Here is a 26,475-nt window from a genome sequence, read left to right as displayed (position 1 = left end):
TCCCCCTGAGCAATCTTCTCTAAAGTTAGAGTTGTGATCAACTCCGCGGATGGAACGGGGACATGTCAAATGTGACCGTCTCGAGAAAAGCAAAGCCGTGAAACTCAAATCACAAGGCAAAAAGCCATTGTGATTGATTCATGGGAATGAATGCCGGATTCATCAACAAGGACATTGTGACCTCGTCCTGTCCCGTCGACGCACGCTTGAGGCTGGGCGTACATGTCTTGATAGCCCCCACCTGGGCCGGCGGCCAATGGACGTGGGGTAGCTTATCAGCAGCTGAGACCCCGGACGTCATTTGAGGCTTGGAGGTTTTGTACATAGGTACCTACGTTTCCTTTCTTTTTCCCGACAGGGAGGAGGAGGAGGTCATGGCGACTTGAGCTGGGGAAGGTGTGCTCGATGAGGCCATTGTCTGCGGGTTGTTGAGATTGAGTGTTGCTACACTTGATGCTGGTGGTGGTAATGGAGGGTTCGACCGTGTAGTCGGGATGATGAATAGCTTCCTCGAGATAAGGCTAAGCAACATTTCCGTCATCCATTCCGCGTCTTCCGGTGCTGCCGTGCCGTCCTCTGACGGAGTCTCAAAGACATCAAAGCTCGTGTTTACACACGAGCTGGCAGCAGAGGAACAAGCAAGTTCCATGACACGGTAGATCTGAGAACCTGGTCAATAGAAGGAACCAACAACAGCTGGGAGATTTTTAAACAATCCGGCGCATCTCGGCTCCTGGCGGGTGAGTGAGTGAGTGAGGGCAAGCATGAGAAAAGGAATCCAGGGGCAAGATTTCAGTTCAGGGATCTGGGGTTCAGGTAAGGGTCTTATCAGTCCCAAGATCTGGGGTGTCTTGCGAGCCTGTCTATCTCCGGGTTAGTAGCCGTTTGTCTTTCTTTTACCTGAAGAGTGATGTAGCGAGTAATTGAGGATGATGGGAGGAAAGATGTGCTGGTGTCAGATAGGGCAGAGATTTGCGCCAGGGCACAGCATGAATGGACGGTGAGGCGAAGCACGGTATTCTTGATGCCTTGTTGTTCTTGACTGTCATGGTGATGATTAAGCGGGTGGTGTTTGACAATATGGATGTCTCTTCGGGAGTCGGCAATTGAATCGATCGATGGGCATTGAAGCTTTTGGGATGGAAGAGTTTGTTGACCAAAGCGCGCGCAATGACATTTTTCTCATACCTGGATGACATTTGAAGTGCCTGGCGCTGATGAGGACGATGATGAGGCCCGGTAACGCAAATCGATAAGCGTCCGCCTACGCCGGGGGGCTAGTCCGGGGGAGGCAGGTTGCAGGGTGGGGGGCAGGAAAAATAAGAGGAGCAGTCAAATGCCTTGAATAGGTGGCGTAGTGTGCGAGTTAATTTGTCCCCCCGTACCCATCGCGCTGGGTCCAGTGCGTCGCCGGAAAACGCCACGGCCGTATCCTGATAACTCTGTTTCCAGTTTCTGGGCCGTCGCCCGACACACACTCTCTCTCCTTCAACCACTCTATCGATTTCCTTATCGCTTCCTTCCCCAGCCAACCCAGACATGCCCGCAGCTCCTCAAGCAGGTCCTCCCCCCTCGGGGAGCCCTACTTATCAAGCCGCATCCCCAGGCCCAGGACCGTCCAACTTGTCGTCCTCGAGGTTGCGCCCCAGCTACCCCTGTCATGAGAGACTCGCCCGTCGCAGTCTCTTCCAGTCCCGCCACCTTCTGCCACACGCGACACCGATATCGACGACGCTCTTGACCTTTGCGGTCCTGCACTCATCCATGGCCACATCAACCGTCGCTGCCATGGGCGGCGACGGCGACGCAAGAGGAGCGACCCAACTCAAGTACAACGGCACCGGCGCGACTGGCGCCAATCCCCTCGAGATGGACGTCAACATCTGGTATGAGGTGAGTTTCTACCCTGCCCTTCCCTTCCCACCAAGCCCAAGCCCCCTCTGCGCACTGCCTTTGGACGCCCGCTCTGTCCACCAGTGGGTCACAGGGGGTCCCGCAACCAACGCCCGCAAGCTGACACTCTGCGCCCGCAGCCTGGAGATATCGCTTGGATGCTCACGTCCACTGCTCTCGTCTTGTTGATGGTTCCTGGTGTCGGGTGAGTCTTTTAAATTTTCCTCCTGGGTCCCCTTTTGTCGGTCTGGTCTCGGCGAACAATCCATCTCCATCTAGATTGGTCGGTGGGCTAACATGCGTCATGCAGCTTCTTCTACTCGGGTCTCGCCCGTCGCAAATCTGCCCTCTCATTAGTATGGCTCTCAGTAATGAGCGCATCGGTAACATGCTTCCAATGGTTCTTCTGGGGCTTCTCTCTCACCTTTTCTCACACGTCGGGCCCCTTCATCGGTGACCTGGCCAACTTTGGTTTCAAAGATGTCCTGGCCCGGCCCTCGGTGGGCTCCGCTCACGTCCCGGATATGCTCTTCGCCGTCTACCAGGGCATGTTCTCCGCCATGACCGTCGCCCTTGCTACCGGCGCCGTCGCCGAGCGTGGCCGCATGCTCCCATGCGTCATCTTCATCTTTATTTGGGCCACTATTGTCTACGACCCCATCGCCTGTTGGACTTGGAACCCGAATGGATGGTCTAACAAGATGGGTGTGCTGGACTTTGCCGGTGGCACCCCCGTGCATATCGCCTCGGGCAGCGCTGCCCTGGCCTACTCCATGATGCTTGGAAAGCGCCGAGGCCACGGGACACACGAGCTCAACTACCGTCCTCACAATGCGACCCACATCGTGACGGGCACCGTCTTCCTCTGGGTCGGCTGGTTCGGCTTCAACGCCGGCTCCGCCCTCGCTGCCAACCTGCGCGGTGTCATGGCCGCCGTGGTCACTAACCTGGCTGCTTGCGTGGGGGGCATCACTTGGTGTCTGCTGGATTACCGCCTGGAGAGGAAGTTTTCGACAGTTGGCTTTTGCTCTGGCGTAGTCGCAGGGTTGGTCTGCATTACCCCTGGCTCCGGTATGTTCCACCACACACTCAAACACACTCGAAGGATACCAGCTAACATCCTCTAGGCTACGTTCCTCCTTGGGCTGCTGTCATCTTTGGTGTCCTCGGCGCTTCTGGCTCCAACTATGCCACCAAGGTCAAGTTCCTCCTCGGTATCGACGATGCTCTCGATATCTTTGCTGTCCACGGCGTCGGTGGTTTGATCGGCAACATCTGCACCGCCTTCTTCGCCAGCCCAACTATCGCAGCCCTCGATGGCCACTCTCGAATCAACGGCGGTTGGATTCACCACCACTGGGCACAGATGGGGTACCAGCTCGCTGACTCCTTCTGCGGAGGCCTATACTCGTTCAGCGTCACCTGCCTCATCCTGTTCATCATGAACTTGATCCCCGGTCTCCGACTACGCGTCTCCGAAGAAGCTGAGATTCTGGGTATCGACGACGCCGAGATCGGCGAGTTCGCCTACGACTACGTTGAGCTTACTAGGGAAGTGGTCAACGACGTCGAGGGCGAGGCCGGCAGCCGATATTCCGCGGATCCCACAGCGTTCCATCCCTACGAGAAGCACAGCATTCCCATGATAGATGCCCGCATGTTTGGCGGTCAGCCTCCGCCTGCTCCTCTGGGGTTCCCCCAGTGAGCGCTCCCTCGTTAACCTTCCGACGCTTCTCCATAAGGGGGAACACCATGTATTGAACGCATCAATCGGCGTCATGTTTTATTTGTTCGGATATAGATACCCGGTGTTTTGGCTTGCGCTTTTTTCGGATGGACTCTTTGTAGATTAGGACGACAAGTTAATGCTAGCATACTATGCAGGTTCAGGATATAGAAACCGGCAACTGGAATATTAAACCATACATATTCACCAAGCTCTGCTCTTTGTCTCTACTCTTCGTGTCACCCTATTCGTGAGTCCACCCCACCCTTTCTAGCAGTTTGCCCACCGGGTCTGACAACTCCCTAGGTGAAGCTTCTTGATCGCAAAGACCAGTTTGTACCAGGCCAGCACTAACCACCGTGTTGTCGCATCGCACCTCATTTTCAACATCTCCTGGAAACGAACAAGAAAGCCCAATTCCAGAGGAGTACATGTGCCTAAGGTAGGCGGGTTACCTCAGCACCCGCTATTGTCAATGTGCTGCTTAAATGCCTACTTTAGGTAAATCTTAGGCTTCTCTCATTCTAAGAAACATGCATGTCTCGAGGGCTTCTTTGACCTAAGCTCGCACAGCACACACATCCTCTCCAACATCTGCTTCGACTGCGAGAAGCTTCACCTTTCTCGCAAAATCACCCGCCTCTCACTCGACGATGGAGGAGTCGACGCCTTCCCCCGAAACGGCCGCGGGGCCTGGGGATAAGAACGACTCTGAAGAGAACGAGCAAGCCAAGTTGTACCACACCACAACATTTCCCGAGTTTTTACAGTGGCGAAAGCAAGTCCAAGCCGAGCTGTCAATCCTCGAACAAAACATGAACCCTTTGGTGGCGAGGCACCAATACAACCTCGAGAATAGTCGCATCTACAGCATCTCGGAAGAGATTCTCGTCATGGCCATGCGCTTCCTCAACGACGAAGACGCGGCCGCCCTCTTCTGTCTCCGTCAAGTCTCGAGACGCTAGAGACGTCTTGTTGACACCAAAGCGTTCCAAAAGAACCCCTTTTCAAGATACGACAGATGCATGAAATGCGAGCTATGCAAGAGGGAATCCGGCGAACATTTCGGAATCCCCAGACACTGCTTCGAGGTGAAGGCCAGGGACAGAAGTGATGGCCCCCCTGCGGAGCTGGACGAAGCTGCGTCACGCCTTCGGAGGGACCTGCTTTGCGTGAACTGTCAGCAGGGATATACCAACAGGAAGAAACACGGCCTATCAGCTGCCTGCAAGTTCAGCACTTACGAAGGCGACAACCAGTGGCTGCACTGCTCCGGCTGTAAAGTCGACCACCTTTCTACCGTTTTCTTAACCGAGGAGGCGAAGAAGCCCTGCAACGAGCGTCTGTGTATCGGAAGGCAAGGATACGTGCGTCTCTGCGAGCATGAGGCCATCACATGGGCAGATATCGAAGCTCGCGTCAATCAGGCATTGAGAGAGTCCATCGGCAGCCTTGACGTAAAGATCAACTTCAGGCATTGCCAAAACCAGAACCCAGAACCGGGGCGCAAGCTCAACCGTGAGGTATGCGACCATCACAATATTCTCATGTCTATTTCAGCCGCACCGGAGGTCTCTGAGCTTTCCGTTAGCCTGGTTCTATGTTGGATGGTCGAGTTTGAGCACGCGACTACGCAAACCACGGGGGATTCTGAGCCACTTGGTGCTGAAGAGTTGAAGGTCATGGCTCAAACTCTACGTCTCGGAGGAGCCGCATCCATCATTCCAGCAGAAGGGCCATCGCACCTCCCAGAAATGGACTGCTTTTCTGCTTCTTGGGACTGCCACCGCTTTCGGCTTTGGCCGCGGATGCTCGGAGAACATCCTACCCCACAGACTAGCATCAGATTGCTCCCAGAGGATAGATGTGTATCAAAGCACACAGGTACAGATGTCCCATGCACTGGACTACACACGGCCACGACAATTTCATCGTCAACAAGCACGGGATTGACGATCATGGCGCCGAGAGGGCTACCGATTGTTCCGGAAGACGGCCTTAACTTCACCTACTCGAAGTTCATCATCGCTAACGATAAAAAAACCGATGTCTACGACAACGGCGGGGTCACCTTGACACCCAGCCACTCTTGGTATCACGCAATGGACCGAAATTCTTACTCGTGGGAAGGAGGCTGCGGCGCCCTGGAGTCGTGTCAGAACCAATCTTGCCGAAACTATTACAACTTGACGGCGGTGTCTAAACACTCCGAGCTAAGTATATCAAGGGACTGCGAGTGCGAATTGGAAAGTATAGATGGTGAGGATTAAGAAGAGGGGTATGACACAGAGTGAACAAGGACGGGGAGATGGCATGTATCAGTGGGATATTCACTCCGTCATGATTATGCACAGGCAGGTGCCCTGATAGAGCAATGCATCCTAATTGACTCCTCAGCTATCAAAGGGTCGTGATTCAGGGTGATTGATGTGTGGTTGAAGTTGGAATATCCTTGTGCTCGTCGCAGCCTGTGACAGTCGTCATTGGTGGCTTTAGCGCCAAGCAGCCAATCATGAGTGGCCTCCAGGCATCGATTCGGAAGGTCATAGTCCAACGTGAATCGTTACCTGACAATCAACCAGCATCGACGGCTTCGTCTCCATCTGCGCGCTTCAGCTCACGCTCACATGACTGCGGCTTTCAAGTGCAGGCATCAGCGGAGGCCGTTACCGACATGAAGGCATTTAAGCGCTCATCGCCGCGACTCACGACCCAACACCAGCATTCTTTGTCGCCAGGTCAACCCATTATAGATTCACGGCATGGCTTCACTGCAAGAGAAAATAGCATTCTTCGACCAACTGAAGCCGCTCTACAGCGATGACGAGTTCGATGCGAATGAGCAGACGGAGAGGAAGCGCTGTCGCAAGTTCTTCAGCGCCAGGCCCGTCTCCAAATCTTCGAGTCGCGAGGAGCCTATCGTGCTGGACCTGACGGGCGATGAGTCTCAACAGACGAGGGTCACACCTAGAAGAATCTCATCGGCTCCGACGATAGAGCTTACCGGGAGCTCCAAGGTCATCAAAGGCACACCGATGACAACGACAGGCCAGAAGAACAGACTTGATACTCTATTGAACCAACACAGCGCTGGGGCTATCCTAGTCGACGATACACCTATCCCCGAATCCGCGCGACCAGTCCAGAAAGGCCTCCTTAGGGGTGGTTCTACGCCGCTGTTCCCATCTAGGCGGCACCTGGGCCAGGCGAAAGACGACTCTCCGTCGGCAAACATCTCAATGAGGAAGCGAAAGCGAGAGCCGTTGCTCAAGCTCCGCCCCGAAAGCGAGCAGATCTTCAAGGACCTCACATTCTTCTACGTCCCCGATGATGACGTTGCACCGGCTCGTCGGCTGCGCATAACAAAGGCCCGCGAGTTTGGTGCGACATGGGTGAGGGCGCCGCGCATCGCAACGCATATCATCGTCGATAAGCACATTCAGTTCAAGGACCTCGAGGGGATTCTGAAGGGTATCAACAAGAACCTCCCACCCAAGGTGGTCAACGAGGACTATCCGATCGACTGTATTCAGTTCAAGGCGCTTCTTGTGCATAGCCAGAAGAAATACCAGCTCGTGGGCCAACCTGTGATCCAGGAGGAGGACAAGGTCTCTACTACGCCATCGAGCTCTGAGGAGTCCATTCAGTCATTACAGATCAAACCAGCTCACAAAAACCCAAAGAGATGGGATTATATCCCTCCCGGAAGCACGCCGGACATGAGTGGAGAGTCTTCACGTCCAAGTCAAGTCTCTGAAACACCTATTCCAACGGACTCACAACCAGTCATTCTCGATCTCGAACCCATGGTATCCTCTCCGAAACAGGCTTCGGATGATGACCTAGAGTCTTCTGGCAGGGCGATTCAAGATAATTCGGCAGGTGCTCTAGGGACCAGAAAGAGTCGGATGAATGATGCAGAACAACCTCAAAAGATCATTGACCACAAGGATGAGTTATCCGATTACATCAAACTAATGATGGAGTACAAGGACCTCCCGTTAGATGTCGACGAAGACGACAACCATACTGTGATAGAGATGGGCGATACTGGATCAGACGAGCACCATCTTTCAGGCTCAGAAGACGAGAAAGCTCAAAGGCGCAAGTCACGGAGAAAGACACGATCTGGTCGCAAAGAACTCGCTTTTCAAGATCGGTTCGCCTGCAACTCAGCTGGGGCAAAGGATGCGAAAGCGGGGAATCCAAATGCCCGCACCATCGAAGTGCTCCAATCCATGGCTGACTACTACGATCAGATCAACGATCATTGGCGCACGACCGCCTACCGCAAGGTCATCAGCACTCTGAAGCGTCAAGAGACCAAGGTGACGACGGCAGAAGAAGCGCAGCGACTCCCCAGCGTCGGGGCACGTCTAGCACAGAAGGTTGAAGAGATTGTCACGACAGACCGACTGCGGCGGCTTGAATACGCTCAGAAGGAACCGATGGACGAGGCGTTACAGTTGTTTCTTGGAATCTACGGCGTTGGCACCAGCCAGGCCCAGCAATGGCTTGCTCAGGGATTCAGAACTCTTGACGATCTCAAGACCAAGGCAAAGCTCTCACCCAATCAATTACTTGGCATCGAACACTACCATGATCTCAACACCAGGATCCCGCGGCGTGAAGTGGAAGCTCTGGGTACAGTGGTGCGGAAAGGCGCCCAGCAGGTTGATCCAAACGTTGAGCTCATCATCGGTGGGAGCTACAGGCGGGGAGCAGAAACATCAGGCGATATCGACTTTATCATTACGAAGCCAAACACAGACTCATCGTCAGAGTTGAGACCGTTTCTTGACGACCTTGTCCATCGTCTTGAAGCCGAGGGTTTTCTCGTCGCGAGGCTGGCTTCGTCGAGGTCAGCCAGCGACGGCAGCAAGTGGCATGGCTGCTGCGTATTGCCCAAGATCAGCGGCTTCAACGATGAAAACTACCGGCCCATCTGGCGACGCATCGATTTCCTGCTGGTGCCTGAGACAGAGATAGGAGCAGCTCTGTTGTACTTTACGGGCAACGACATATTCAACCGCAGCATTCGACTCCTGGCGTCCAAAAAGGGAATGCGACTGAACCAGCGCGGCTTGTACAAGGACGCAATGCGTGGGCCGCAGCGAGTAAAGGTCACAGAGGGAGAACTTGTCGAAGGACGTGATGAGAGGAGGATATTTGAGATTCTGGGGGTCAAGTGGCGGGAACCTCACGAACGGTGGTGCTAAGGGCCTCAGAGAGGGTCCCTCGGGCCATTTCTGGTCTACCGAGGTCAAAATTTACGGTATTTGGACTAGCATAGCGTGGAGTTTGGGGAATTGGAGACGATGGACATGGGTTGAATTCGAGAGGGTCTCGAGGCATTTGTATCTTTAAGATTGTCTTTGATGGAGGCCTTGGACACGGGATATATACGTACCTGCCTTGGATCTCAACTATGCCTGTCCACTTGCACATGTGAATCTGGCCGTGCATGAGTCGAGGTGGCATTTCCCCAGATCTTGGCCATTGGAAGCTTCCTTCGAGCCGTAATGGATCACATGTGAAAGTCCCTTTCTCCATGAAATCGAGCTAGAGGTGCTCCAAATCTTCAGTGAAGACATTCAGTGGACGGATCCCCTAGACCGCCCTGCGTCATAGTGTACCCTGTCACCCGGACCGAGAAAAATGGCACAGTAGATGTAGGCAGTGAGAACTTGGTCCGACCATACAGGCGTAATTTTGAGCAATATAAGTAAATAAAAATACAAAAGGGATAAAAATTTCCCTCAAATATTTATATGTGAGCTTATTTTTTATGATAATAAGCCTTATATGCTGTGGTTTTGCAAATTAAAAACGTAGACTATTCGCAAGGTGTGCTATTATTTTGTGGCTACTACCCCGTCCCCTAAAGCCGTCCGTCCAGCGGCGGGGCCTTGGGGGGGTGCCGGCCCAAGCTGCCGTCTCCGCAGCACAAGCCGAGCGCAACCCCAAACATCCGAGGCTCGCGACCAGGTGACGTGCGTCGAGTCCCATCCAGTCATGGGAGGCTCAACTCTATTGATAAATGTCTTGACACCTACGAAAACAACCTCCGATTACTACATCCTACCCCTGGCACGTGGAACTCACGAGAGGAATCGAACGACGACAACATCCGATGTGCTAAGAGGCTTCCCCTGCCGACCCTTTCCCTTGCACCCGCTGCTAGCTTGAGACCCTGCGACGCCCAGGTTTCCTCTGGTGGATTAGGACCAGGTGCTTTCTGCCGAGGCTCGAGAGCTTGGGGGACACGATGGCGTCGTCGGCGATGATTGAAGTAGTCAAGGTACGGCCCCATCGATACATTGCGACGAGGAGGAGGGACTCTGTACTGACGGGGCTTTCGGGCAGAACGCGCTGGAGGAGATCGTCAAGGACCCGCGATACCATGATCTCTTGTCGCTGATCAAGACGGCGCGCAATGGCGCAGTCTACGGAACCAAAGTGCGGTTTCCGCACGCGCTGGTGTAGGCATCTTCATTTTCCACATTTGACGGTTTGCGACGTCGCTAACTTGGTTATTTGCAGGATGATCTTCCTCTTCCGCTCTGGAACGTACGTTGGACCGCCTCACGAGATGACAACCCCCGAACGAGCTAACGCGCATTGTGATGCAGATTCCGACACAAGGCTGGATTGGTATTACGAGCGACAAGACACCATGCGAGCAACCTAGCGCGATTCGCCGTCATCTACAAGCTGACCATGTTGGCGCTCAAATACTTTGGCTCTACGCCCGGCAAGGAGGGTACGTCATAGCTGCCGGAACCATGGACCACCAGAGGATCATCGAGTTCTAACGGAGAGAATGTTATAGGTACCTACGACTCGTTCGTCGGCGGCCTCGTCGGAGGCTACTTTGTCTTTGGCGGGCGCTCCAAGCGCACAGGCAAGATCTCGTCAGTCAACCAGCAGATCGTCATCTACGTCTTTGCGCGCGTCATGCTCGCCCTCGCGCGCATCGCCGTCAAGCCGGGCCACGGGTTCCCCGTCGTGTCCTCGGAGCCGCTGCACTCGACCATCAGCCACTACGCCTGGCCGGCGTTTGCGTCGCTGTCGTGGGCCATGGTGATGCTTGTGTTCCGCTACCACCCCGAGGACCTGCAGTCGAGTCTGCGGTCCAGCATGACGTACATCTACAAGGACTGCAACGACTTTGACTCGCTCCGGACCTTGCTCTGGCATAACAAATAGACGGAGGTTGGCTGTTGGTGGTGTTTTTTGTTCTTGGGTTGGTTAGGTTGGCGTTTTAGGCGTGGTTGGCAGTTGTCAAGGGAGGCATCGTGAATGTCTGCCTGGGTATTTGCATAACATTGGAAGATTATCCATACCTCGAGGGTTCAATAGTCAGCTGGGCCTTGTCTTTATAGGTAGCATTGTAGACTTTGGAATATGATAACCGAGTAGACTTGCAGTCGGTGTCTGGTCTGGGAGCAGTATGTTTATCGATGCCCATAAACGTCTGGAATAACCTCCGGCTCGGATAACCCGGGTCTTTTTACTATCAAGCTTACAACATGTGTCATCCATTGTAGATACTGGGCAGTCAACAATGGAAGATGTTCTTCCCATAATGTTGGCCGTTGAAGGTGTCCACGTGGGTTCTTGCATTAAGCTTGTATGGGGTAATGTTATCACCAACGCCTCTCTGCGATAGAGAAAGATTTCTGCCTAACAAATCTCTCAAGAAAACACTCTTCCCCCGGATATTGAAATCCATCAGGACCCTTAATTCAGCGTGGAGTCTCAGACAGACTTCCAAGGTCAGCTTGCCGCGGTCAATATCTGGCGCTAATCAAGCAAGCTACCCCGCTAAAGCTGTCCCCTGCTTGCCCCTCCACACTGACGCCTGCAGTGAGCCTCAACTTCCAGGCTGGGGCCCGGCCAGGCAACTCCACCTCCACTCACGCTCACCAACTTCCTATCGCTTCCATCCTCTCCTCATCAACCTCCCCGACGACGACCGACAACCATGGCGCCAAACCCCAAAGTCGCCGAGGCCATCTCGCGAGCAGAATCCGCTGCTGGGGAAAAGGGACCCCTCTACGAGCAGCTCCTCGCCGAAATCAAGACGCTCTCCTCACCGGCCACCGCTACCGATGACCTGAATGCCGTCGTCGACTCCATCTTTAACCAGGCTCTCGGCATCGTAGCCACGAGGTCCGTTCTCGCCGCCTTTATCAACACCCTCCGCGAGCTCAAGAACGAGGACATGTGGATCGAGGTCGGAACCCGGACTCTAAACACCATCTCTGCCCAACCCTCGTCGTCCTCATTCATCGACGCCGGCGCCACGCTCCGCGAGCTCGTCGCTACCGCCCATGAGAACAATGAAGACTTTCTCGACGCCGCAAAGGCCCTGTCCGAGATTCCCCTCGAGAGCTCGCAGCGCAAGGTCACGGACGAGGAAAAGGCCCGTACGTGGGTCCGCATCGTGCGTAACTACCTCGAGGTGGACGACTCGACGGCTGCCGAGATGTACATCAACAAGCTCAAGAACATCATGCACCTGGTTACAGACCAGGACTTGAACTTGCACTTCAAGCTATCTCAGGCCCGCATCCAGGATGCCAAGCGAGACTTCCTGTCTGCTTCGCAGCGATACCACGAGATCAGCTTCTCCCCCGCCATCGCCGAGGAGGAACGGCTACATACTCTTAGCATGGCCGTCAAGTGCGCCGTCCTGGCCCCCGCAGGCCCCATGAGGAGTCGCACGCTGGGTCGTCTGTACAAGGATGAGCGATCAGTGCAGTTGGAGGAGTTTGGCATTCTGGAAAAGATGTTCCTCGACCGACTCCTGTCGCCTGAGGAGGTGGACAAGTTCGCCGAGGGTCTGCAGCCGCACCAGCTGGCGACGACTTCTGATGGTTCCACGGTGCTCGCCAAGGCTGTCGTGGAGCACAACCTCCTGGGTGCGTCCAGGCTTTACAGTAACATCCGCTTCGAAGCCCTCGGGTCACTCCTTGGCCTCGATGCCGACAAGGCGGAGGAGACCACAGCTCGAATGATTGAGCAGGGCCGTCTAGTCGGCAGGATGGACCAAGTTGACGGCATAGTATGGTTTGAAGGTGGCGAGGCTTCGGGTGAGAAGGGCAGTGGAAGAGCCGAGATCATTGTAGGCAAGGAGATGCGAAAGTGGGACGACAACGTCGAGAGTCTGGCTGAAGATGTGGAAAACGTCACCAACACGTTGCAAAAGGAGTTTCCCGTGAGTATCCCTTTTCATTTGCTGATTACTATGCCTGATGCTAACTACTTATCTCCCAGGAATTTGTGGCCGTGAATCTCAATGTATGAAAAAAGAAGGGATAGAAAGAAGCATCAAGGCTTATTGTTGCGCACGGCGTTGGGGGGTTGGGCATCGAGGACATTTCCTCCACGATGAAATGAATGCATATCCATGTAGCTGGCTCATTTGGTTTTAGACTGGCATCATGAACAGGCCAATACTCTAGTCCAAATCTTTCTTGCGAACGACGACGTAACCCTCGCTGATTTTGCGAGGGTTGCCCTCCTCCTCCTCGAAGACGAAGTCATCCTCGAATTCCAGCTGGGACGGGCTGCCGGGGGTGCCTTCGCGCCGCAGGATGTCTATCAGGGCGTCGGCGATGTGATTTCCCATCCAGTCGTAGCCATCATCGCGGAGGTGCAGTCCGTCATCCCAGTACTTTTCACGATCCGCCTCCGAGAGCGAGTGAAAGGGGATGTGAGCGTGGAGGTCAAAGGAGTAGCTACTAACTGTCAGCTGGTCTCTCCATGCTTGGTGGTGAGTATTGATCCGAGTGGTGTATTATGTAGGTATTATGTAGGTGTAAAGATGTCCCGTGACTTACTAGTTGGTGTCCTTGTTGTTGAGTATCATCTGGTTGAGCTCATGCCTGGACTGGGTGCCTCGCTCACCCTTGGCCTCGCACTCGGGGACGGTAAGGGCAAGGACCTTGTGCTCTTTGCTGAGGGCAATGTCGTAGATGCCTTTGAGGGCTGCAAAGATCTGGGCTGGAGGGATGGCGTAGGCTATGTCGCTATATTCACAGTTAGAGGTGGGCGGTGAGAAGGGGAATATGGAACTAACTTGGTGCCGCCTAGGATGATGGTCCAGTCGAAGGTCTTCTTGCGCCCTGCGTGAAGGTGTATATCGTTAGTTATATGCTCGTTGAGAAGTATGTTGACACTGAAGCTAGGCTCAAGCAGTGGCGTGAAGACGGTCAAGCATCACGACATGGATGAGTGAATTTGACGTACAGGCAGCCTCCATCCTCTTGCGAAAGCGTTCAAAGGAAGCAACGTCCCCAGGTTGGCCATCAGCGACCACCTCAAAGTCGACATCGGGAAAGGCACCCGTAAGGCGATCCTCGAGCTTGAGAGCGTAGGGGTGGGAGCCCATACCCCAGGCGAAATAGCCCGAGGTCAGGGAGTCGCCGAAGCAGAGGATTCGCAGGGTCTTGCGCCCCATGATTCGAGATTCGGGCGGAGGATGCGTGACGGGGATATTGTGAGTTGGGTGGGGGTGATGAAGGTGAATGGCGTTGAGACCGTGTGAGTGTAAGCGGGCGAGACAGGCAGCAGCTGTAGCACAGCCTGGTTTGGCGGGCGTCTGTGCAGTGTTGAATCGGGAGACTTGAGACTCGATGGCCAGACGCGCAATGTGAAAGCTGTTGAGGGATGATGGACTGGTGAAGTGTATCCAATGTTGGTTCTCGGCGTTCTGAATGACCTGCGCAGTTGCTCAACGAGGCGAGCTATTGATTGTGTAGGTGTTAAATTGTTCGCTTCGGTCACGCAAGTACATGCGAGCACGAGATGCTGAATTCAGAGTACATATGATGCTTGCGCCAGCCACAATACTGCATTGGAGTACCTAGAACGGCCTATTATATAACCGCATAGGTAAAAACCAAGAAATACACCATTAATCTCATACATCAATAAGAGGCAAGCATTGTTGCTTCATTGTCCCATCTCAGCTGAATTGCGGCTACCTTGTAGGGTAGTTAGTTGCACGCCTGATCACGAGCACCTCAGCCAATGATGAAGAGTCACTCAATGTGCGGTGCACCTTATGAATAGAGGAGCAGCAATTAATCACTGAAGTCCGTCAGAGTCCAGGCTTACAGAAATACGAGCGCCATATGTATTGTACCTAGGTAGTAAGACCAGGGCTATCACCTGGAGATTGTCGGCCTGCCTGCTCGTGACCGCGAGGCGATTGTACCACAATTGCAACCTTCCCCTCAACAACCTCCGGTGAGATGGCCGAGTTGGTTATGGCGTCAGGTTAAGGTCACCTTAACAACCTAAGATTCCTGATGGAGCAATCCTCCTGGGTTCGAGTCCCAGTCTCATCAAATTATTTTTTTGCCCTCATTCCTAATTTTTGGGATGACTTCTCTTTTTTGCTGAGCTTCACCATCAATGTGATTATCGTCAGCGGTTGTGGCGCGTCATAAAAACGCCAATGTGCAGACCCATAAACTCAATTCCTGGGTAAGGTAGCTTGTCCTCCAGTTTGTCCCCTAAACACCAATTCCATCCATCAAAGCTCAGAACTTGATCCCCCTGATCAAGCATTCAACACACGATATAGACTTCAGTGAGCTGTGACATCACCTCAACGTGATAATGCTTTGTCCACTTGCAAGGTCTGTATACGCCCTGTTTTCTATCTTGATTGAAAGTATATGTGGTATACGCGAGAACCCCAAACCATCCAGTATTATCCCTTTTGCTCCAGCCCCCCGTTGCCGTGATCCCGGCCCCAATAGCAAAATCAAATCAAATCAAATCAACTCAAAATCCTGTTCTTGTACACTGTGATGTTTATGCCCTGCCCTGCCCCGGCCCTGATTAGTCTTCGATATCATCATCACTCAGCACCAACTTCTGAGCCAGCAGTCCTGTCACGCCACCGGACTGAATACCCGCTCTTCGTTTCCGCGGGCTTGCCTCCTCAGATGGCTTATCGGTTGCCCACGCCTCTCCTGGTGCATGATCCTCCTCTGCGTCCGAATCCTGGTCTGGAGCGTTAATCCCTTGGAACGAGACCATCTTCTCTAGGTCGCGGAGCCGGAAGCTGGACGTCTTGCGGGCGCGGGCAATGTGAGCCATGTATGGAAGCCGCTCGAGAAGCATCTCACGGCGTGCTGCGCTGCCCAAAGAGAGGAGGGGCGCGTTGTCGTGTTCCTCATCTGGCTGTGGTTTCACAATAAGGGGGCGGTTCCGTTGCTGGCGATGCATCCAAGATGTTTCTGCCGAGGATTGCTGTTGTGGACGACGGAACGCGATGGCTCCGTCGGTGAGGTTCTTTGTAGCCGCATGGTCCTCGCCCTTGAGCAGTTTCGCAGACCACATATCCACAAGACCCTCGAGTTCCTCCTTGGTACGCCAGAGCTTGAGACTTGTGGGGTAAAACATCTTGAACGCGTCGGTGCCTTTTGTGTACGATGTTTTCCGCTTGACTGGGTTTGGCAAGGCGAATAACATGCCGCGGACCGCGACTTGGAACGTCATCTCGTCCTGACGTAGGAGATGGCTGCCAGAGTCCCGGCCGGAGAAGCCGCCTCTCCCACCAAAGAAGATGTCTCTTGAAGGGGACAGGAGGTCGCTCTGGGAAAGGTACTCGATGCATTCGTTGACGTAGTCGATTGGGGTAGAGAGATCCATAGGATCTGTACTCTCACACGAAAGGACGTAGTTCTCGTGTAACGCTGATATGAAGGTATGTGTGTCTGTTCCGGTCTCATCGATTAGAGAATCGACTGAGACCTCAGAGCGCTTCGGCCTCGAGTGGTGCGATAAGAAGTTTGGTAGGTTTTCCACCTTGTCATCCCGAGGAGCAACCTCATCTCGTTTGTTGTACACGACCTTTCCAACGGCATGAAAGATGCCCAGACTTGCCTCACGCTGAGATATTAGCTCCAGACTCTCCTGCTCCCCATGTGTGAGCTTGATTGCATCCTTGACGCCTTTCTTTTGTTTTGTGAATGCCACCTTGCCGCCCCAGTCTGCTTGCTGATCGCCCTTCAAGCAGAGGAACTCGAGAGAAGACGCGGCGTTCCGGATATCTCCAATTTCACCCAGGCGTTTCAGGACCTGGGGACCTGGTGTTTTCCTCCGGCCGGATTTCCTAGCTTCCTTTTGCACGATCAACTCGAGCGCTTTCTGTAACAAGGTGGGCGCAATAGCATTGAACTCGATCACCCCGACCCCCGGATGCCGTAGGATCTCAGGCCCCAAGAGTCGGTGGGCTGTAAAACTATCTGCCGAGGCAGAGGTTGTGGTCAGGAGAGTCTCCGAGATGATCATGACCATCGGCGTCACAGGTTCTTGTCGCGAAGGCTTTGCGAATGTGGACAATGAGGGCGTGTTATCGGCGAGGTAGCGTAGTATGGTGTTGCGGAACGATGTCAGAGCTGTAGAGGACCTCGAAAAGGTGTTGGGAAACTCTTCAATGAGTATGATTCGCTTCGAATCCTTCTTATGTGTCCCATGGAAACTGTTCTGCATGGGAGGCCCAGCCATGTCTGTATCTAGGGCGCCGAATTTACCGCCGCGACCAAGAAACTCTTCGAATTGCGCCGATGTCGAAACAAAGCCAAGGCCGGAGCTTCCTGTAGGATTTCGCCATTCAAGAAGCTCGCAGCCCATGTCGTTTGCCAGGAGCCGCATAGTCGTCGTCTTGCCAGACCCGGCCGCGCCCTTGAGGATGAGGAGGCGCTGACGCATGCGCCCAGCCATGACGTCCTCAAGCCATCTTCTAACGTCCGCAACCTTCTTCTTGTGCACCGCCAACTCCTCCAAATTCTTCGGCCCAAAGCGTTCTGACCAAGGACGCAGGTCCTCATCAGCTGCTGCTAGGCGTTCTGGCTTTGGGGGCCTCAAGAACTTCTGGCTGGCACTAGGAGCTTCCGATGAAGTTGTCTGAGAGCTGCCTCGGATTCTCTTCTTGGCGCGTTGGCCGACCAAGCCCGTAGTGCCCGCTGTCTGCTCCGAAATCTCATCATCCTCCGAGATGGGATCGCTTATTATGTCGTCGAGAGGAACGGACCGCCTATCCCCGTTTCCTGACCTCGCAGCTCGCTGTGCCTGATTTGAAAACAGAGTCTTGAGATCTGCAGTCTTCCCCTTGTCGTCTGATTTCCCAACATCCTTGGTCTTCTTGGAGCTTGGGCTCGTGCCGTTCCTATGCGATTGCGGTCGACGAGGCAGGCGGTTCGAAGTAGTCGTGGAGAGCTTCCCAGTGGTGGGCTTGCTCTTGGATGGGCTCGGCGATGCGACAGGAGGGCGTATCTTTGGGGGCGAGCTCGGTGAGGAGAGCAGGAAGTTGGTGAGCGTGTTCGCACGGGGCGGCTCATCTTCGTCGTCTGAAGCGTCGACGACATTCCGCCGGCGGCGCTTCGCGGGCGGAGCCATCAACGCAAATTATGCATCTGCAGGGACAGCATACCGCGGCTGATAGGTTGCGCGATTGGCCCGGAAGCTTCGTAAAGGTGATTGCCGTATAAGCTGATGAAGATGCTGAGTCTCGAAGTAATGGCGTCGTGAACGGGCTGTCGATGCGCTAGGGACCCGCAGCACAGTATTTGTGGAGAATTCGCACTCGATGACCTCAGCAGGGCTCTCGACAGTTGCTCACTGATACAAGACATGGATGGTTTGATGATGAGTAGACGGTATTGGCATAGATAGTTCTTTCTATGATGATAGTTTCATCTCCTTTGTTCAAACCATTATTTGAATATTTGGTACTAATACAATGCAAATATCGTTACCCATTTCCAATGCCAGCATATACAATCGTTCGTAGCCATCCTGATGCAATTTTCGTTCAATATATCGTAACTAGACGCTCTGCAAGCATTTTCAACCCTTAAAATGTCCATCCTTGAAAGTTGTCCACGAAAGTGAGGGCGGCAAGGAGGTACAGGTTGTTAGCATCACCCCAAGTCTGCGACGCCTCCTTCATAGCGCGGATCGCTGTCACCTGTTAGTCATGGTTCAAACATGAGAGATGGTTGCCTAACCTTTGACGTAATGAGCATCGGTGGCCCAAGACGAGTTCAGAGCCTTGTCCACGACGTATTTCCAGTCCCTGCCTTTCAGGTCGCTGTCCACATTGTCTGGATTGGGCAGAGGTCGGCCCCTGACGATGAAGACGGCCAGCACCAGAAGCCACCACTCTCGGACAAGAGTGATGTGGTGCTCTTTCGGGAAGTAAGGTAGCAGAATTCGAACAGCATGACTCGTGGTCAAGAGATGGACAAGGAAGAAATCGAAGGCATGAGTTCCTGGTTGAACAGTGGCAACCAGTATAGCCACTGCAGCTTCTTGCGACATCTCAAACTGCTTGAGAGGGTCGTTAATCTCCCAGGCATTCCAGTACTCCAGGATCAGATCCTCGTACTTTTCGAAGATCTCTGGCAGGTCGTCGAGATCGGGGTGTTTTGGCAGGGCATTGAACCGCTCGTCCTTGGTCATCTTGATGAGCAGCTGAAGCGGTGAGTCGGAGGTGAAGGAAGCTTTCTTGGTGTAGGATTTGTTGTCAATGTACTTGTGGAAGAAGTTGTACTGCACGCAAGCGAGGCCTAGTGACTCCATCGCAACCTCCTTGCAGTCCATCTCAAAGGCATATCCAAGATGAATGAGAGGGTGTCCAACTGTTAGTGTTAGTTAATGAAATTCGCAAGTCCTTGGATGAAAGGATAGTCATACGGCCACCAATTAGACCATGCCACAATGGCTCGTCGCCCGTGAACAAATAATGGACCATCTCTTGTCGCCAGTCATAGTTGAAGCGCATGACAAGCTTGTCTTCGAAATAGTCGACAAAGGCACGCTGGTATCTTCGGTCCCCTCGAAGCTCCTCCCAATCATCGTCACCAATCTCCGCAGGTGAAGGCACCCATGGCTCTAGCTCAACAATCTGCTTGTCGTAAATGTCATTCAGCTGAGAGACACTTGCCCCAAGGAGGTACGCCGAGCTGAGGACATGAGGGTTGTGGTTGTCGAACTCAAGATTGTGGTAGACGATTGAGTAGTTGGCGTGATTGGCCTTCAACAGATGCTTTAGACATCTTGCCCTTCTGTCCGGGTCTGTCTCAATCGAGTGAACCTCGACCGGGGGGACGTCAATTGACTGACGGGTTGAGACCAGTCCCAAGAGTCGGTTCACGACGGGAACCTGTGATAAGAGGCCAGCCATTGTGAGAAATGAGAATGTGGAACTGATACGAGTGTGATCTGATAATGAGAGAAGCAAGATCACAATGACGTCCAAGTGAGCCGTAGAAATGGCCGACGCCGGTTCCGTTGGGGGCGTTCAACGGACACTAACAAAATGGCGGGGCAAGCTTTTTCCTTTGGGGACTCTCAGGTGCCCTGTCACTCAGTGACGCGTGCACGGACCAACCGGCAGTGGGCTATCAATCTGCAGTCTGGCTTCGCGTCTTCTCATCTTGAACATCACAACTATTCACGTCGACATACGCTCTGCCCTCTCGCAATGGCAGCTTCAAAGGACATATCGATATACGCCGAGCTTCTATCAAATATCAGACAAGTATCGGTTGTCGCGTCCTTGTCATCACCTCCCGACTCGTCTACCAAGGCAGAAATCTCAAATGAAGGCCGGCGCCTTGAAGTAACCCATCAAGGGCAGACAGAATCCATATCCCTCCCGGCACAAGTCGCCCTCACTGCGGCCCTTCCGGTGGCGACAAATGGACGCCCTGCTCTGTCCTGGAGACTGCCCGTGTCTCCAGCCGAGGCAAGGCCCGCCCACTTCTCCCTGGAAAATCAAGCCCTGCCATGGACCTCAGTCGATATAGAGATTGGCTCGCGGATAGGCTGTCGTAACTGCGACAACGAGTTCGTCACACAGCACGCCATAAAAGCCTGGAAAGATCTGCCAAGCGAGAACTGGGCTGAAATGATGGAGTTTTGGCATTGCCATAAACCCCATGACCACGACCAGCAAGATCCTGAATCGCTGGCGAGCAAGGGCTACGGCGCCAACCATGCTATATCTGCCCAGCCGGGCATTGGTTTCGTCGACCTCACCTCATTCCTCTTCTCGGAATCTGACTGTAAAGGTGTCAAGGTAAGTGGCGATTCTGACGCGACTGCTTTTGTTCCATGCTTGACCTCGCCTGTACCCGGTCCCAGCTTCCAGACTGGGGAGAAAGAAGATGTCCATGTCGGTATACCCAACCTTTCAGTGATCTGGCCATCGATACAACTCCCCAAGATGAATGCATCGTCGTTCCCATTCCGTGGGCTGGTAATCTCCTGGAAACCTTCTTTACCGAACGGGTTCCTTGCGTGACCTAGAAGACGCAGCCACTCTTTTTCATCCGGCTTCTCAAAGATATGGGAAACAGGAGATTAATAGGAGGCATATTTGCTCACAGGAACAATGTTTATGTATCCTGGACTATCGATTAGCTGCTTACACCTTGTAGTATTCGCCCTCAACCGTGGATGCTGGCTTCGACCTCTCCTCTTTGGCCTTGGATGACAACGAGGCCAAGAAGTTTCTTCATGTCTTCTGCCAAAAATGCCAGACTGAGGTTGGCCTGTTCAACATTTTGGCATCATCCGTGACGCTCTTCAAATGGCAAATCACTTGCCAAACCATCAAACCAAGCCCCAGGCCCAGTAGTTCTGAGTGCCTGGCAGCCACTCTTATGGCAACAATTTCCCGGTCAGGATCCTCCAAGTCTATCATCACGCCACACATTCTGGGCCCGGAAAGCGCAGAGACAGACGAAACTAAGACAAATCTCTTTCTCTGGGTTCTGAACCCAAATGTTGTGTACGCCTCCTCCTCAGCCACTGGCAGCAAAACAGCAATGAAGATACTCTACAGACAGATCCCGGTAGATGAGGGCGAGAAGTTGACCACCTCCATGATCTCGGATGTTCAAGAAATCAGTTTGCCCATCTCAGCCATCAGAGCAGCCGAGGATTGCTTGTCATCCAGCAGTCACTTGCTGCCAGCTCAGGAGAGGAAGTTCAAGGCATTTGACGTTGGGCTCCTTGGAAGGTGGGAGGCTACTTCATGAAGATTGGCCTTGAATGTCCATCTTTGAGAAGCACATCGACTCGAGCATGGACAGCGAGCACCCTCCGAGAAAGAGCACACAAACATCAACTATGCATAGATAGCTGGAGGATATAATACACTAATCTCTTCCCAATGCGTGTTGTTGCCGCCATCATCGTTGCTGACCGAGATCATGTGACTTGCTACACACTGGGGGAGCCCCTGGTAAAAGAGCCTGGTGTTGGTCACTTGATAACGGCGTGTCAGATTTTTCACGTTCATTTTACCTCGTCAACTTAATCAATTTATTCAGAATTCCATTGATCTAAAGAAGTACGCGCTGTTTTTGCGAGGACCGAGCCGATGCCTGAACAATGCCATTGACTCGGTTGTGCTTTCCTCGAGATTTGCCTCGACGCACAGTGCTCTGATTCACTAGCACGGTGTATCACAACCTCCACGCTCCTAGGCATCCGTCTGCACCTTGACACCTCTGCCTCCTCCATCACTCTCACTCACACCAACAAAGACTCCGAGGAGCCAATCCTGTGTTCTTCCTTTTGAGTTTTGCGGCTCATGTGGACACTTGACATCATTCGTTCCCCTCGCTTGCACCGGACTCGGCTGACCCGCCGTCTTGTCTGACTCTCTGGCTATCAGTCTGATGCATGATGCATTCTCAAAGCGCAGTTCTCATACCCGCTGGATGTTTGTCCGTCTCTCGAGAGGAATGCTCTTTGACTTCGGAACTCTGGTCTCTCGATGAACTTGGTGATTGGAGGACCTTTGACTCGTTGCCGGATTCGCCATTCCATCTCAACCTTGACACTCAACAACGATTCCTTCCCCAAAACGTGCAATCATCACTTCGAAAGTCCCGAAAGCTCGCACCATGCATGAAATTACTTGAAGCATCATGGATCAGGCTCGAATTCCGCGTCCCCCATCGGACTTCGGAGCGAGGCACCTTCCGAGTTTACCTCCTCCCAGATGATATCTTGCGCAGCACTGTGAAACGATCAGACGCCACACTGATCAAAGCAAGAAGGAAGATCCTAGGCCAACTGGATTATTCTCAGGAAGCCTGGCGAGGCGATATCCAATGCCAGCGCGCCGACATGCCACGTCTGCATGAAGACGCAAGCCAGAGCGACGGGTCTGACGAGGACGTGTCGCTGCTGCACTTATTCAACACCATACCATCCCCTGACCCCGATCCTGAGTTAATACTAGACCCGTACTCGAAATCTGCCATGTACGACCTGCTCCAGAGCCAAGTTCCCGGCCTCAAATCTCAGCTCTACCCTTACCAAAGAAGGTCGGCAGCGTTGATGTTACAAAAAGAAGTTCAGCCAGGGACTGTACTTGACCCACGTCTACTCCACGTCAAGGACCAAGAGAGCAGAGAATGGTATTTGGACCCCGTCGCCGGTACGGTTCTCAAGGAGCCACGTTATTATGATGGAGTGTCTGGTGGAATTCTAGCTGAAGAGATGGGTTCTGGCAAAACAATCATGACCCTCGCCCTCATCCTCGCGACTCGATCGTTGCCTACCCATCCCCCAGAGCATTTTCGTGCCGGAGACGCCCCTGTGAGAAAGCGCCTTGCTTCGCTGTCCGTGATGGCTGCTTCCTGCGCAACCCGAAACTCGGTACCATGGAGACCGTACTTTGACCTCTTCAAGGAACAGACTGGGGATGATTACGAACGCTGCATCGAGGCCCTGGAAGGAAACCCAGGCTATTACTATCTCCCACCGCCCGTGCCTCATTACGTTGGAAGGCGGTCCCGTCAGCGCATCGAACCACCTAAGAAACTGCTGTATCTCAGCAACTGCAGCCTCGTTGTAGTGCCTGCTAACCTGGTCGAACAATGGGAGCAAGAGATCCGCAAGCATACAGAGGGCTTGAAAGTTCTTGTGATAACCAAGGGAATCCAGCTACCGCCAACCAAAGACCTATTGAAGTACGACCTCATTCTTCTCTCCCAGACTCGTCTCGAAACTCTGGCCCGGCAAGGGGGCGGCAAACTAAGCGAGTCTCCGCTGTCCAACATCCATTTCAAGCGATGCATCTTTGATGAAGGGCACAAGCTTGGTAATTCATCGATCAGTAACCCAAGTAACTTGCTCACCAGTTTGGATTCTTTGCATTTCTCATCCCGCTGGGCTGTTACAGGAACACCATCTCAAGGGTTATTCGGAGTCGATGCTCAGAAAACAGGGAACGGCACTACCACCCACTATGACGATGATGCGAGTGGTATTGATACGGCGAAGCCCATTACTGGGAGTAGCCCTGAAATGGAAAAAAGGGATTTGGAGAGAATTGGATCTCTTACAGCTGTCTACTTGAAAGCTCGACCCTGGGCGAACAAGCTCGTGGATGTTGGAGATACCACGGCTGACCCGAAGGTGTATTTGATGCTACCAAAGCACACGTCAGCTGGCCGTGGCCGCTCGGATTGTCTGAAATCGACACTCAACTCTCTCATCATTCGACACCAGTTCGCGGAGGTGGGCGATCTTCTCCCACCTGTGAACCACAAGGTGGTTGTCCTAGAAGGATCGTACCAGGACCAACTGTCTGTCAACGTCTTCTCGATGATGATTATTTTCAACTCAGTTCAGTCACAACGAACAGATAGGGATTACTTTTTCCATCAGAAACAAAGGGAATCCCTAAATGAACTGGTTCGAAACCTGCAGCAAGCTTGTTTCTTCGGAGGCTCTTTCTTCTCAAAGGACATGATTTCAACGGCTGTCAATACTGCAGAGGAATTCCTTCGCAGCGAGAAGGTCCCTATCAGCGCCGAAGATCAACGCCTCCTGGAGCAAGCAATTAGAATTGGCTATGTGGCCATGGAAAATGAAGTGAGGACACTCAGCAACCGATTTCATGAATTGCCAGTCTGTGTCAATGGCTTTCCGCACAATCTCGGCGGTGCGTGGTCCCTGGATGGCAACTTGGATGATGCCATGTGCAGTTCGTCAAGCATGCTCTTGGCACTTCAGAAACTAATCTACAAGTCGGCCTTGAAACCTGAGGAACTTAACTCTTTGCTCAATGGCCGCTTGATCCAGGAAGGCGTTATCGAGAGGCGTCGTATGTTGGATGAGTCTCTCGAACAAGCCAGCGACAGGTCGCAAACCCTGGCTGGGAATACGAAACTGGGAAACGACAGTCACAAAGCCACGCAGACTCTTAGAACCAACATTGTGAAGCCCGAAGAGGTGGCAGCTGCAGATGGTGCCCTTGGCCCACTAGAAGCAGCGAGGATCACATCAACCGCGTCGTCTAAGCTCTCCTATTTGATCGATGGCATCATCAAGTATCAGAAGGACGAAAAGATTGTTGTTTTCTATGAAAACGAAAACGCTGCTTGGTATCTAGCCAGCGTACTCGAAACTGTGAGCTTGGAGGGAATTATGCCGAAGACTTGCCACTGACAATGGACAGCTCCAGATTCAACACCTCATCTATGCCAGAGGGCTCACTAACAAGAGGAAGGGCCAATATGTCAAAACGTTCCTTGCGAATCCCGATTTCAGGTAACCCTCTTCACTCTCAGGCTGGGTATCGTCTGCTAATGGAACCCCTAGGGTCCTTCTCATGGACATTACGCAAGCCGCCTTCGGTCTAGATATTAGAGTTGCATCCAGGATTTACTTCATCAGCCCAGTTCTCAACCCTCAGGTCGAGGCGCAGGCAATTGGTCGAGCGCGACGCATCAGCCAGCAGAAACCAGTCTCAGTCGAGACGCTGGTGCTGAGCAACAGCATCGAAGAAATTATCATTGAGCGGAAGCAACACATGACACAAGCTGAACATGATGCAGCCAAGACGATATTGCAGGTCGAACGAATCTACAACTGGATCAAGGACGCAAAAATCATCCCATTGCCCAATGACAAGACCAGTAAGGAAAGCCAGATGGCGCCTCTACATACGCCTCAATACGTGTTCGGAAGAGGCTTTGGCCGCACCATGCATCCAGACGACGGGTTGGTACTGGATGATTCTCCAACAAGGAAGAAGGATGGTGTGGGGGAGCCTCCCCAAATGACGAATGGTTTGAAGCGAGCACACGAAGCTGGCCCAGGTGCAAATGGCCAAGTTGGAGGAAACGCGTCGTCATCCGATAAGCGAGATCTCGCTGCGCGTCCAGCAAGAAAAGTGCGGTTCACAGTTGAAGCAGACGAAGAGTGAAGGAAAGCCAAGTTGCTGCGGCTGCAGCTTGCGCCACCAGCCCCCGCGCCAAGTTGGAGATGGGTGGAAGCTAGGTTTCAGAACCAAGTTTACAAGTTGGAAAGACGGCAGTGAAGGTGTTTGGAGCTGGGCGTCATAGACATAAGATACAAGGATGGGAATTGGGATTTTTGGAATTGGCTGGAATACTTTGAATAACAATTTCGCAGCAGGACTGGATCCTAGCAGTCTAAAGCGTGGAATTCTCTGTGACGGACCAGAGATTTGCGATTCACTGGGGCGAGGAGATCAAAAGATGCCCTTTTGGTGTTTGCTGCAGCGACGTCCTGGGGCATTTTTCATGTCAAGGCATCCTTACTGTCTGGTTTAGACAACAGGGCTATCGTGAGGTGACAGCGGAAGCAGATGATGAGAGGTGGGTTTGGATGAAGCCACGGCAAAGGAACAGAGCGAAGCAGAGCCGAGCACTTGTCACGGCAGAAGTGAAGGCGCGGTTATCCCGCCAGGATCGCTCTCATGACAACCCCCGCAGCGAATGCACAGAACAGGAGCCCATGTACGGATACGGTGTGCGGTCAGAAGGATTCGAGTG

At 53.1% G+C, this 26,475-nt stretch overlaps 10 protein-coding genes across 10 annotated transcripts; 7 read left to right on the top strand and 3 right to left on the bottom strand.

The window, feature by feature from the left end:
* Window positions 1-1,539: 1,539 nt before the first annotated feature.
* Window positions 1,540-3,598, top strand: NCS57_00087100 (Ammonium transporter; the record flags this gene model as incomplete). The annotated part of the gene is made up of 4 exons (XM_053050947.1): window positions 1,540-1,893; window positions 2,034-2,098; window positions 2,204-2,964; window positions 3,021-3,598. 4 exons carry the CDS (start codon window positions 1,540-1,542, stop codon window positions 3,596-3,598), a joined length of 1,758 nt encoding a protein of 585 aa, XP_052919462.1.
* A 674-nt stretch (window positions 3,599-4,272) lies between these two features.
* Window positions 4,273-4,584, top strand: NCS57_00087000 (uncharacterized protein; the record flags this gene model as incomplete). Its single annotated transcript, XM_053050946.1, has 1 exon — window positions 4,273-4,584. The coding sequence occupies one exon, from the start codon at window positions 4,273-4,275 to the stop codon at window positions 4,582-4,584; it is 312 nt and encodes a 103-aa protein (XP_052919461.1).
* Window positions 4,585-6,381: 1,797 nt separating this feature from the next.
* NCS57_00086900 (DNA polymerase lambda) lies at window positions 6,382-8,838 on the top strand (the record flags this gene model as incomplete). The annotated part of the gene is made up of 1 exon (XM_053050945.1): window positions 6,382-8,838. The coding sequence occupies one exon, from the start codon at window positions 6,382-6,384 to the stop codon at window positions 8,836-8,838; it is 2,457 nt and encodes an 818-aa protein (XP_052919460.1).
* Window positions 8,839-9,887: 1,049 nt separating this feature from the next.
* NCS57_00086800 (uncharacterized protein) lies at window positions 9,888-10,828 on the top strand (the record flags this gene model as incomplete). The annotated part of the gene is made up of 5 exons (XM_053050944.1): window positions 9,888-9,920; window positions 9,986-10,101; window positions 10,163-10,189; window positions 10,252-10,382; window positions 10,452-10,828. 5 exons carry the CDS (start codon window positions 9,888-9,890, stop codon window positions 10,826-10,828), a joined length of 684 nt encoding a protein of 227 aa, XP_052919459.1.
* Window positions 10,829-11,606: 778 nt separating this feature from the next.
* NCS57_00086700 (COP9 signalosome complex subunit 4) lies at window positions 11,607-12,931 on the top strand (the record flags this gene model as incomplete). Its single annotated transcript, XM_053050943.1, has 2 exons — window positions 11,607-12,842; window positions 12,902-12,931. 2 exons carry the CDS (start codon window positions 11,607-11,609, stop codon window positions 12,929-12,931), a joined length of 1,266 nt encoding a protein of 421 aa, XP_052919458.1.
* Window positions 12,932-13,085: 154 nt separating this feature from the next.
* On the bottom strand, window positions 13,086-14,354 carry NCS57_00086600 (SGNH-hydro domain-containing protein; the record flags this gene model as incomplete). Its single annotated transcript, XM_053050942.1, has 4 exons — window positions 13,877-14,354; window positions 13,707-13,752; window positions 13,468-13,656; window positions 13,086-13,365 (listed from the first exon to the last, which is right to left on the bottom strand). Exons 1-4 carry the CDS (start codon window positions 14,085-14,087, stop codon window positions 13,086-13,088), a joined length of 726 nt encoding a protein of 241 aa, XP_052919457.1. The 5' UTR covers window positions 14,088-14,354.
* A 1,124-nt stretch (window positions 14,355-15,478) lies between these two features.
* Window positions 15,479-18,043, bottom strand: NCS57_00086500 (uncharacterized protein; the record flags this gene model as incomplete). Its single annotated transcript, XM_053050941.1, has 1 exon — window positions 15,479-18,043. One exon carries the CDS (start codon window positions 18,041-18,043, stop codon window positions 15,479-15,481), a length of 2,565 nt encoding a protein of 854 aa, XP_052919456.1.
* Window positions 18,044-18,500: 457 nt separating this feature from the next.
* Window positions 18,501-19,832, bottom strand: NCS57_00086400 (uncharacterized protein; the record flags this gene model as incomplete). The annotated part of the gene is made up of 3 exons (XM_053050940.1): window positions 18,501-18,607; window positions 18,655-19,287; window positions 19,343-19,832. 3 exons carry the CDS (start codon window positions 19,830-19,832, stop codon window positions 18,501-18,503), a joined length of 1,230 nt encoding a protein of 409 aa, XP_052919455.1.
* Window positions 19,833-20,132: 300 nt separating this feature from the next.
* Window positions 20,133-21,693, top strand: NCS57_00086300 (uncharacterized protein; the record flags this gene model as incomplete). Its single annotated transcript, XM_053050939.1, has 2 exons — window positions 20,133-20,729; window positions 21,091-21,693. The coding sequence occupies 2 exons, from the start codon at window positions 20,133-20,135 to the stop codon at window positions 21,691-21,693; spliced, it is 1,200 nt and encodes a 399-aa protein (XP_052919454.1).
* A 649-nt stretch (window positions 21,694-22,342) lies between these two features.
* NCS57_00086200 (uncharacterized protein) lies at window positions 22,343-25,883 on the top strand (the record flags this gene model as incomplete). Its single annotated transcript, XM_053050938.1, has 3 exons — window positions 22,343-25,084; window positions 25,134-25,225; window positions 25,277-25,883. 3 exons carry the CDS (start codon window positions 22,343-22,345, stop codon window positions 25,881-25,883), a joined length of 3,441 nt encoding a protein of 1,146 aa, XP_052919453.1.
* Between the last annotated feature and the right edge of the window lie 592 nt (window positions 25,884-26,475).

Source organism: Fusarium keratoplasticum, chromosome 1 (assembly GCF_025433545.1).
Source record: "Fusarium keratoplasticum isolate Fu6.1 chromosome 1, whole genome shotgun sequence".
NCBI classification, from domain to species: Eukaryota; Fungi; Ascomycota; class Sordariomycetes; order Hypocreales; family Nectriaceae; genus Fusarium; species Fusarium keratoplasticum.
The sequence above is the reverse complement of the archived record's forward strand: the minus strand, read 5'-3'. Positions and strand labels throughout refer to the sequence as shown.